The sequence below is a fragment of the Rhagoletis zephyria genome, unplaced genomic scaffold (assembly GCF_001687245.7).
Source record: "Rhagoletis zephyria isolate East Lansing unplaced genomic scaffold, Rhagoletis_zephyria_1.1 Rzeph_scaffold_01758, whole genome shotgun sequence".
In the NCBI taxonomy this organism is placed as follows: Eukaryota; Metazoa; Arthropoda; class Insecta; order Diptera; family Tephritidae; genus Rhagoletis; species Rhagoletis zephyria.
Genome location: NW_016158842.1, coordinates 60,528 through 73,052, shown reverse-complemented (window position 1 = coordinate 73,052; position 12,525 = coordinate 60,528). Strand labels below are relative to the sequence as shown.

The 12,525-nt window shown below is 41.1% G+C and overlaps 1 protein-coding gene across 1 annotated transcript in view; it reads right to left on the bottom strand.

The window, feature by feature from the left end:
- Window positions 1-1,995: 1,995 nt before the first annotated feature.
- Window positions 1,996-12,525, bottom strand: part of LOC108365054 (uncharacterized) — a 55,416-nt gene continuing 44,886 nt past the window's right edge. Inside the window, exon 2 of the mRNA XM_017618991.1 lies at window positions 1,996-2,034. Coding sequence (XP_017474480.1) covers window positions 2,011-2,034 — 24 coding nt within the window. The 3' untranslated portion in view covers window positions 1,996-2,010. The remainder of the gene's footprint in view (window positions 2,035-12,525) is intronic.

The window sequence follows — 12,525 nt, the reverse complement described above, 5'->3', positions numbered from 1 at the left end:
ATACATTGGTATTGTCGTCATAGTGATCAAGCTTAACGTCAAAAGAACAAAATATCAAGTCATGACCAGATATAAAAGATATTTGGTAAAATTTCAAAACAATAGAAGGATCAGATACAGCAAAGTAATCTAATAAGCTGGGGCAGCAATTGCTACCATATCTTGTGGGCAGCGACAAATTAACCATAGACAACCCAACACAGGAGATGTCATCTATTAAACGAGCACTGGTAGAATCAGGACATAACAGGTTCACATTAAAATCACCACAAAGAATTATATGGTCATAATCTACAGAAACAGTGGACAGAAAATTAAGTCACATAGGCTGAAATATGAAAATGAAAGATTATACACACAAGACAAAAGGATTTTGGACGAGGGGCTAGACATTTCGACAGACAGGTACTCCACGCAGCTTCTTTCTGAATGTGACTGCGAAACCTGTTTGGTTTTTAGGTGCTTTTTGCAGTAAATAGCAACTCCACCACCTTTTCTNTATAGGGATTATACACACAAGACAATAGGATTTTGGACGAGGGGCTAGACATTTCGACAGACAGGTACTCCACGCAGCTTCTTTCTGAATGTGACTGCGAAACCTGTTTGGTTTTTAGGTGCTTTTTGCAGTAAATGGCAACTCCACCACATTTTCTGCCTACCCTGTCAGATCGAAACAACTTATAATCATTAATATCATAATGGACACTGCTTACATTGTACCTGAACCACGTCTCAGATGCACATATAACATCGACTGGCGACAATTCAAAAGTGTTCCTTACTGTATCCATTTTCTCAGAATTAAGGCTGCGCGCATTAAAATGAACAATGTTCAAGCCCGTTTGTTGACCGCACATGATGTTCACCATTGCACGACTACAATTGTCAATGTTAGCCGTTTTGCTGCTGGGTACAACCATGATATTTCACGCGTATAAACAAAAGCAATTAAAGCATAATGGATAGCAAGATTAAGAACAAACAAACATAAACTGAGATATGCCAACTTTACAACAATGAATACATAACAGAGGGAACATAAAATCAAAATCTTATAGCTAACGAAACAGCGCTAAATCATCTTCGCAGGTTAATTTGATAGCGGGGCTATTTTTGTCTTTTTCATTTCTTACGTGCACCTCGCCTCGCATTGTGTATACCGATAATAGCTTACCCTATCTGCGTAGTTTGATAGCCTCTTGTAGTAAGCGCCTTTTCTCTTGAGTGAGACTCTCAAATATGTGGAAAATTCCATCCATTCCAATGGAGCTTAATGACACTGCAGATCTAACTCGNGTCTTTTTCATTTCTTACGTGCACCTCGCCTCGCATTGTGTATACCGATACCAGCTTACCCTATCTGCGTAGTTTGATAGCCTCTTGTAGTAAGCGCCTTTTCTCTTGAGTGAGACTCTCAAATATGTGGAAAATGCCATCCATTCCAATGGAGCTTAGTGACACAGCAGATCTAACTCGCCTGCGGTACTCCCCAAAAGCGCAAGGGTGCGATTGCGATCATGCGGGGAGTGAAATTTAACGACAATCGCGCTGTTGCGGTTGGCAGAGCGGCGCGTTCGGAAGATGTCGCGAATTTGTGGAGACATGAAGTCGATGGAGAGACAAATCTGGTTAAATATGCTCTTTAGGTTCTCCCCATCCGCATAAGGCACACCAAACACAACAGCATCAGCAGAAATATCAGGAGTAGGTTTTTGTTGTAGTGCACTAGAAACTTGCTGTTGTAGGTAGGCAATATCGCTTTCAGCCTTCTTCATATTAGCTTCCATCAAAGTTAAGCGCGTAGTCGTCTCGGCAACTTTCTCAGCAAACAAAGCCATCTCATCTTCTATTCGCTTTGTTAATTTGTTCTCCAGCTCTGACAATTTCTGCGCGACATTCTCAACTAGCGACAGCAGATTGTCCGTTTGTTACTGTATTTTCACTTCGAGTTGCTTAAGTTTTGCAAAGACAGCAATAAGGGTGATGTGTTCATCCAGCTTTACCACTTTAGCAGCAGGGGATGTTTTTTCGCTGCAGAAGAGGCCGATGCACGAACAGACATAGCGAAAACAAAAAAACTTCTTAGGGCACTTCATATTTATTTTTATTCCAAGAAAAACGCAAAGCTTCAATTAGGGTAGCTCAATATCACCAGCACTCTCAAATATGTGTGTATGTGGAAAACGGATTGTTTATTTGTTTATATGAATGCGCGAAAAACGGCCTACTTATTTGTTTGTATGTATGCGCGAAAGCGATTTGCTAAAGAATTGTAAGCCAACTAATGCAGCTATTTAATATATATTCGATTTTATATTTTTGATTTTCTACATTGCGGAAAATTCAAAAATCAAAAACTACCGAGTGTAATACTGAGATATACTACACATACATACATGTGCACGGAAAGAATTAGGTTGTACCATTGAAATTATAAAATTTTACCTATTTCATGACATCCACCAAAATATTTTGGCTCAACTCGCGGTTAATCGTGAGTTGGACCGCTTGGAAAATGTATCTAAAAATCGATTTTTTACAGAAACAAATTTACATTGCAAAGTTTTGCGTTCAGTAAATGGCCTTGTATAATGAAAAAAGTTTAAAACTAAGAGTTCTACACAAAAACTTAAGGCATATTTAAAGTAATAATATTTTTAATGAAATTTTACAAAAATTTCGTAATAAAGTAGCCATGAAAATTGGAACAACTCAGCTTATTCCCAACACATATTTCTTTCCAAGGAATTTTTTGGTAACCTAATCCATTCACACGCAATAAGTTGGATTTATATCAAAGCTTAAAATATGACTTCATGAAATAAGTGCATTCTAATTTAGTATGGAAAACTTGACGAAAACATTTCAGGGATTTTGGAACGAGGATATGATGGCAGACGATTGCTGGACAATAATACGTGAAACATAGCCAGCGAAATACGAAAAACTAGTTAAAGGTAGCCACATTCCTCACTAATTGCAATCACGCTGTTCATCTCTCGGATGTTGAAGTTTGAGAGACCCCTAATAGGGGTATTCTCGGAGCCTTGCAAAGCCTTTGCATGGTGCACGGACTGCACGATAAAAACCGGGTTTGTTGTTGTTGTTGTAGCGGCTACTAAGCCCCGTTCGGGTCGGTTCATCCGCTAACGTTGTCGCCAATTTCAGCTGGGGGAGGCCCAGGAAGTGTGCGACTTCCACAGGAGCTGTCCATAATGACAGGGGCGTCAGCTGAGTGGGGTTCTCGGGGCATGTGAAGAGGTGTCGGGAGTCATGTGGCGACTATCCACATGCCGGGCATTGGTTGGGCACATCCTCATTGATTCTACTCAAGTAGTCTGCTGCAATAGCAAGAGCGAAGTTGGGCTATTCTAGTGCGGGTCACCCGAGGCAGACAAATTTCTGTCCCGTCCACGTCCGGTGGTTGTGTGCCTAGAACGGCATTCACAGGGCGGGAGTCTACATAATGTGAATGCCGTTCAGAGCCTGTCGGTAGGTTGACGAGTGAGTGATCTATTATTTTTTATTGCCCAAATAATAGACATAAGAATGATTATAAGAAATGTAAACATAACAAAACTGTCAAAGCTAAACTTCAAAATGGGGGGATTGCCAGATGAATGTACGTAACCAATAGTTATTGAAGACACGAACCATCATATCGGTATTGACACGAATTGACATGGCCACTATGAAAACGCGCAGACTGACATACAATAAAAGGATCGGTGGTCACATACCACGCGGCTAGAAAAATATATTTTCTTTTTGGAATTGGACACGGAGCGAACCACACTCATCAGCCCTCGCAAGAACGGAATTACAACCAAGTAATTAAAGTGGATTAAAAGCTTGTATTAAAAGCTGGCGACATTCGGGGAGTCCATACTCACCCCTCAGTGGAAATTAATAGAGGCAAAAGGTGCCGTCACATTCCTTCCGGCAAATCCCCAGCCATGTTGTTGCGTAGAATAAAGAAGTTGTGAGCATCAAATCTGGACTATTCATTTGACAGCAATTGAGTCACCATAAGCCGGTAATACAAAATCATTACACGTAAGTCAGCCACTTTCTTGCCACCATCCATTGGAAACGAGCTATCCATCAACCGTAAATAAAGATTCCTGTTTGGACCGACAAACCAAGGTCAAGCAAATCATTGGCGCCCAACTAAACGGGTGAAAAAGAATAAGTTTTCGTTGAACATAACCACACTTAAGCCCGGCATAAAGTAAACGCGTGCTCAGCTGAGGGAAAATAGCAATTTCATCATCGAATCAATTTAATAATTCATAAAATTAGATTAAAGGAAAAATTAAAATCTTGTAGTCGTTTTTCTCATTTTATTGGTCACAAAATTGTACGTCAGTGAACCATACATATTCGAGATTAATAGATTTTTGATAAATTTTCCTTTAGAAATTCCGCTATTATAAATCATCATTGAGATTGAATCAAATAATTATCTTTTGAATTCATAATCACTGTAAATCAATATCGTCCTCAGTCTTCACACGGCATGATTTAATTGATTTTTATTGGAGCTCGTTTTCAATCAAAATTTTTGTGGATATTTTGATTATTTAATTCCGCGGGGGTGAATGGTGATCGATCTGCGATGCGAACACCATTGATCAGCAGTCATAACCATTCTCGTTCAGTTCAGTTCGCCAATTCTGAAAAGCAAGTTAATTGAATTTTTTTAATCAAGTAACACCACACATCGACGGTCAAGATTTTTGAACCGATTATTTTTCATTTCGTCTTTCTGTATAAGTTTAAGCAACGTAACCGATAACACGGTCAATATTAATCGAACCAAACTATTAATTTTTCTCTATATTTTTGTAATTTCTTTGGGTATTCATTCCCAATAAAATTTGAAACTCGTATCAAAGTAATATCGTTTAACATTCTCAAACTGGTTGAATATTCTCAGTCTGATTTGGTCTTCCGGTAAATTCGGGGGTGGATAGTCTTGATCTTTGTTGCGTACCTTGTTGGCGACAGAAGGGACCGAAGGAGATACAGGTAATACTCCCAAGTATTCAAGGCCTTCGCTGCATCCCGGGAGCATACAACTTGGTCCATAAAAAGATTCGGGCTAGTGCGTTAAACGCCATTCTCAGCCCACGTTCGGTATAATATTAAACAAAATTTTGGACCGAAAATCATATGAGATATACAACCAATTGAGCGTGACTTTTTTGTTAAACTAATTAGATTTAAAACAAAATTCAAATAGTGATCGATTTATGCGGCATTATTTTTGAATAATAAAATAATAATAATAATAAATAATAAACTGAAGTAAATACTGTACTAATTTTAAATCGAGTACTATCATCTTATAACAAAGACTTTAATAGTACGGACTTTACGTCTACCGTTGGCAGAATTTTTTTAATAATCGGAATTTACAACTTGGTATTTGAGTCTTTCAACATGGAATTGTTTCCCACTCTCGATGCAACTTATTGGACAGACGAACAGCGACAGATCGAAGGGGAGATATATAACCTATATCCAGCGCCGGTTCAATGGACCGACACCGAAATAGCCGCCCTCAATGGTAAAATATCTGCTTACGTTGGCCAACCATGGTTGATAAAATCCCATGCCATACACCAAATGAATGAGTTGGAAATATGTGAGAGAGCATATCGGGAACTGAAGGCGAACGAGGTGTTAACACCTCAGGGTCGTCTTCATCAAATGATACATTATTGTTATCGAACCGCTCGGTTGAAGTTAAAACGCGAGTCGGCGTCACGCCAGGCAGATCTGATCGGAAAATTTCAGTCGAAGATTCGTGAGCTTCGGATGTATTCACCGAATACGGGAATTCCGACGTGCGATCCCCAATTAAGTTTGAACTCGACCTTCCAAGGTTTTGAGAACGAACGGGGAACAATGAGTTCAACTCAAAATACTGTTCCATCCCAATATTTACCCTTAACAATACCAGATTCGATTGCAAACCCGAATATACCGACTACGGTTCAGGCAACTGAACCGCGGTATACCCTGACCACTAGTACGGTTAATTCAAATGCTCAACCAGCCGTTCTCAATTCGGTGTCAGGCGGAACGGAACCAACACCCTCATTAGACCAACTGTCTGTAATGGTGTCTGAGTTGCTGAGAGCCCAAACACAGATGCAACAGCAAACGATCCGTGATCGGATTCAGTTGCAGACACAAATTCCTGACGTTCGTGATATGAAGCAAACCATGCCAACGACCTGGAATCATACCTGAATACCACCCTCGGTGGATCCTCCGCATGGTTCTTTGGGTGGTCCTTCAACCTTACAAACTCAAACGATCAATACNGCAAACCCGAATATACCGACTACGGTTCAGGCAACTGAACCGCGGTATACCCTGACCACTAGTACGGTTAATTCAAATGCTCAACCAGCCGTTCTCAATTCGGTGTCAGGCGGAACGGAACCAACACCCTCATTAGACCAACTGTCTGTAATGGTGTCTGAGTTGCTGAGAGCCCAAACACAGATGCAACAGCAAACGATCCGTGATCGGATTCAGTTGCAGACACAAATTCCTGACGTTCGTGATATGAACCAAACCATGCCAACGACCTGGAATCATACCTGGATACCACCCTCGGTGGATCCTCCGCATGGTTCTTTGGGTGGTCCTGCAACCTTACAAACTCAAACGATCAATACCTACCGTGGTGTTAGAACGTCTCATATCCAAGAACCAATTAATCAACCATCTCATTTATATCCGAATTATTCGCTATCCGGTCCACCACAATCACGACCAAATCAAGCCACTATATTCGACGAATCTGCCCAGGCGGATGCAATGGATAGGAAATTCAGAGGCTTACCATCATGGATGTGAACGAAAAATTTCTATCGGTTGAAGATTATTTGGCTATTATTGGCTCATTTCGATATAAGATTGGAGTACCCGACCATGAATTGGTAACGCGTTTGGTACCCACACTCACGGGGCCGCTCGACAATGGTACTTCACCGAACTGAGGAACTTCAGGAGATTATCAAAATTTTTGCACGAAACTTCGAGCTCATTTCCTCAACAAACATACTCGGGCCCAAGTAATAATGTCATATGCACAGATTAAATTCGATCCACGTTCGCAAACACTGCTGAAACATATCGATGACTTGACATTTCAATTGCAGGGTAATTCCTGTGGTCTGGATGAACCGGACCACCTCGATATCATCATTGGTACCTTATCCGATCATCTGCGTGAACTCGTCCACACTCGACAAGTCCACACGCTGGAGCAATTGCGTGAGTTCGCTCAGCGAATTGCACCACATTCGTTCATTGTTGCCACACCCCGTCCGGAAAGAACACGGATAGACAGCGATCAGCGCCACGGGAAATTTCGGCAATACATGATTCACCGGATGAGTCTCCACATTCGGAATATACCGCTTCGCTTCCTGGATCCGACTCCGATGACAGGGAATGTGCATACGTAAACAAGCAAAAGAAACCAATTAAAGAATCTCAGAAACGTAGGCATTCGAAACCAGTCGAGGATAATCAAAATGACAAAAATCCAAAGGGGAATAAAACGAAAGTAGGAACTATCGTCGACCCATTTCTCGCTGTTGAGGGCGACGAAAATGTACGTGTGCCAAATGTCTCGTGTGGGACCATCACTTCAAAAAGTGTCGAATCCAACCGAATAGGGTGATCTGCTACAAATGTACACGACCGGGGGTTAAGTCTGATCAATGCCCGTGTTCAAAAAAACGCGTAAGAGAGTCGATTGGGAATAGTGGTCCATCGTACTCAGAATCCGCAACCTTTTCTAAAGCCACTGTCTCTAACAATCCTCATTCGACCGAAGTCCCTCGACAAATCGACAAATCTTCAGTNTCGACAAATCTTCAGTCCCGAATTCCAATAATAATTCTACTCTGATTCTTAATGAATCTAATCAAACTCAAAGGGATGGCACAGAACCATTAACTAAATGTTCTGAGCGAACACTACCAATTACCAAACCTACTTCCGCTCCAGTCCCTACTAACCAGCAAGACGCGGTCAATCAAGTTAACCAACCACGATTCCGCGATGTTTTCCTTATCTCAGAGAAATGTTTGACATACAACATTCCGAACGATTGTCGCGATTATCTCACTGTTATGGTTAATAACCATTCTCATGCGGTTTTACTCGATAGTGGAGCCGAAGTCACACTCATTTCACAAACATTTTATGAGAAGTACAGATGGGGGCAGTTGCAACCTACCAAAACCTCCATTGGTCTTGCCGATAATTCGATTTCATTTAAGGCCATTGGTAAAGTGGATGTATTATATACGGTCGGTAGCCTTACCCGACTGGTGCCAACTCTTGTCGTACCTATCTCACTGAAACACCCAACTATGGGACGGACATTCCTTGAGGCCTTCTTTTTCGAACTGGTGCAGAACCAAGAGAAAGTTCAACGATTTTTAAAACATACAGAAAAAGGTGATACTGAAGAAGTTGCATCTGCTAAAGTCGAAATAGTTACGGCGGATAAATTTATTAATTTTTGTAACCAGCCACCAGGGAGTGGGAAAGAACAAGCTCAGGTATCCTCTATGAGTAATGATCTGGAGCCAATTGACGCTACCACACTCGGTTTAGAGGGTGAACTAGGTACCCCAAACATAACGAGCGTCAGCCTTCTACATAATCTCACCCCAGACCAAAGACAAATGTTGGACGCCGTTCTCAGACTTTTTAATCCAACTTCTGAGTCTGGTCCATTAAACGTCACTAATCAGATCGAACACGTAATTGATACGGGTGATGCAAAACCCGTCATGAAACGCCAGTATCCAGTATCGCCATATGTGGCTGAACAAGTTCAAGCCGAATTGGATAAAATGCGTAGTCGTGACATCATTATGACCATCGAAGAAAGCCCTTGGCGGTCACCAATTCTGGCTGTAAAGAAGAAAGACAGAACGTGTCGCGTGTGCTTGGACGCGAGAGAGCTAAATAAAATTACCATTCCAAATGCCTATCCAATTACGGATACTAACCAAATTTTAGCACGACTAAAGTCAGCTAAATACCTAACCAGTATTGATCTGTCTCAAGCTTTCTTTCAAATTCCTTTGGCAAAATCGAGTCAACTGAAAACCGCTTTTGCATTCGGTAACAGACTTTATGCTTTTCGTCGCATGACGATGGGGTTGAGAAATTCACCCGCCACATTAGCCATTCTCATTGATAAAATTTTCCGTGATTTGGTTCCACATGCATTCGCATAAGTGGATGATTTCATAATTTGCACTTCGACGTTTGAAGAACACGTTAAGATATTGGCTATCGTTGCAAAACGTCTGGCTGGGGCCGGCTTAACCATCTCAACATCCAAATCGAATTTTTGTTGTAAACGATTGGAATTCCGGGGCTACGTTTTGTCTCAAGAGGGTTTATCTGCGAATCCATCCCGTATTCGAGCGATTGTTGAATTTGCACGGCCCAAAACGGCAAACGAAGTCAGGCGGTTCGTTGGTGCAGCAGGCTGGTACCGTAAATTTATTCCAAATTTTTCGGAGATCGCAGCTCCCCTTTGTGAATTGTATAAAGGAAACCGAAGAGGACCCATTGAATGGAATACCGCTTCTGAACAAGCCTTTCTCAAACTCAAAGAGTGTTTAACTACCACTCCCGTTCTGACTATGCCCGATTATTCAAAACCATTCAAGGTTTATACCGATGCCTCGCTTATCGCAGCGGGTGCTGTTCTAGTACAAGAACATGATGGGAATAAACGTGTGGTTCAGTATTTTTCTAAGAAATTCTCGAAAGCCGAACAAAATTACACAGCATCCGAAAGGGGAATGCCTAGCCGTTCTCTTAGCGGTCGAAAAGTTCCGTCCATATTTTGAGGGTCGTGAATCGGTTGTGGTAACGGACCATGCAGCTTTGCGCTGGCTACAAACTCTCAAAGAACCAACTGGCCGATTATGCCGTTGGGCGATCCGATTATCACCATACGATCTCAAAATTATTCATAAACCAGGAAAACATTTAGAACTTCCTGACGCCTTATCTCGTTCTTTTGCTCTTCTCAACATCGTTCGTAGAAATCCAATTGACCTTCCGAGTAATTTTCCCGTTACTCGTACCCCAATCACATCCGTGATCAACATTGACCCAAACACGTGCGATAAATGGTACAACAAAATGCACCCCATGGCCTCAAAACAACTAGCAGATAGATATAAAATCGAGAACAACCTCCTATATCATCGATTGAAAATTTCCAATCAAAGTGCGGAAATACTGTGGACACTTTGTGTACAAGCTTCTGACAGAGCAAAAGTCCTCGATGAAAATCATAACCAACATTCGCATCAGGGTGTTTGGAAAACTTATAGACGTATCTCACAACGCTATTACTGGCCAAACATGTATGAGTCCGTTTACCAGTACGTTCGGCAATGGGAACTGTTTAAGCCTTCAGCCTAAATATTACTTGTTTACGCACCACCCTAATGCCAGCATATGTACGTGCATACGTATCTGCATAGGCATACATATATATGCCTATGTGCATACACGGATACATGTATTAGTATGCGCGGTGAATTTTAATGTCCCGCCGGTCAGTGAACTTTCGTTAAGTTTCCCCTTAACATCAGTTACTGTCCGGCGGTCCAATTTAAGGTCCCGTAAACCTTTTTAATCACTTCGGTTTAGAAGATCAACGTGAGCGCAGCAGCTACCAGGCCACTTCCGTCCAAAGGTATCCAAATATTTTATTATTCCACACTATATATATATATCTATATTGAAATAAATCGACTCTTTATTGAATTCATCATTAACACCGAAATATCTTGGTTCTATTTATTTCTTTCGGTTATATTTGCACCAGAGCGTAATCCCCAATCGCCCCCGTGTAAACATTTGGTCCTTCGAGCCGGATTTTTTTTTCACTGGAAGTAATTAAAAAAAGTTATTCTGTTCGAAAAGCAGCCGTGGACGCCGATTTAACTGTGGTCAACTACACAGAATCGGTATAATCAAAATGAGGTTTTAAGGGTGTTTATTTAATGGTATAGGTTCCAGCCTGGCGTGCGGGTCCCCAGTCCAGCTGACGGTTCTCTTCGGGGTAGTATCCTGGTTTTTACTACTTCCATCATCATCCTTGTTGGAAATGTCGTTGGTCTGGTAACAAAGTTTTATGTTTTTACCTTTTTTTGTTGTTCACCGTTTATTTGAGATCTAATTGATTTGTGTTTTCTATCAAGGGTTCCGTAAAGGAATGAATAATATGGATACCTCGACCACCGAGAGAAGCTAGTCAACAATTTTTTCTCCATCGAACCGCAGTGGACCCTAAATTATGTGAGTTTTTGAAATATTATAATGACTGCTAATTTTACTTAAAAAATTTTACGTTTTAAACTTCGGGTGGGGCATTTACTTAAACTTGCAACTTAAGACAAATTCATTAACCCTGGAACACCAATCATGTTTTTAATAAGTAAACACTAATTATCTGTCGAATCGCCTGATAAGCATTTAGCACTGATAGTTTTTTTTTTTTTTTTTTAAGTTTTAAAGCATCAATCCTCAAAGAGTTTTCGATATGTTCTTAATATAATAATTTCTAACTAAAATAAAGCAAACGTTATGCGGTTATATTGTGGTTTAAATAATGAAATTTAAAATTTCAAAAAATTAATTTTCAAGAAACTTCACCACAAAACATAAACTGTGTTAGTCGAATCGACTAACATTGGTGTTCTAGGGTTTAGAACCAAAAATCTAGCAGACCAGCAAAGTTGCGAATAATTTGCGCGGAATTCGAAAGAATTTTACAAAACCAGAAAAGATACTCCCTTTTTTGTAAAATTATGACAAGTTAGGCGTGGAATCCCTCCAATTACCTGGAAGTGGAATGTTGTGGTAAAAGGAAGTGGAATAATCTATAGGTGAAGAAGGCAATTTATAAGGATGTTGTTGGCTCCGAGTTTCCATCTCTGTATGGTGGGAGTAGAACCAATTTCACTAGTGGTCTGGTAACTTGACCTTTCTCCGTCAATATGTCCACTACGCGCACTCTGCCATCGGTACCGGGGTGCACGTTGACAACTCGCCCCAATCTCCATTCAGTTGGGGGTAGATTGTCCTCCCTGATAACTACGAGATCACCTGGTTTTACATTCTCCTTGGGGTGCTTCCATTTAATTCGCTTCTATAGTTCGGTTAAGTACTCCACTTTCCATCGCCTGCAAAACGTCTGGTGCAGTGCTTTTAGTTTTTGCCAGTAGTAGTTTGGTTCTGGCGGAGCCATAAGATGTGCACCAGTGAGAAAATGGCCTGGAGTAAGCGGCTCCAGATCATTTGGCTCATTTGAAGAGGGACTCAGGGCGGACGCAACCTTTTTAAAATGGCCTTTAAAGCTTTTTACACCTGCCTCCCAGAGTCCTCCCATGTGAGGAGCGGCAGCAGGTATAAAATGCCATGTAGGTGTTTGATGGTTGTATTTAG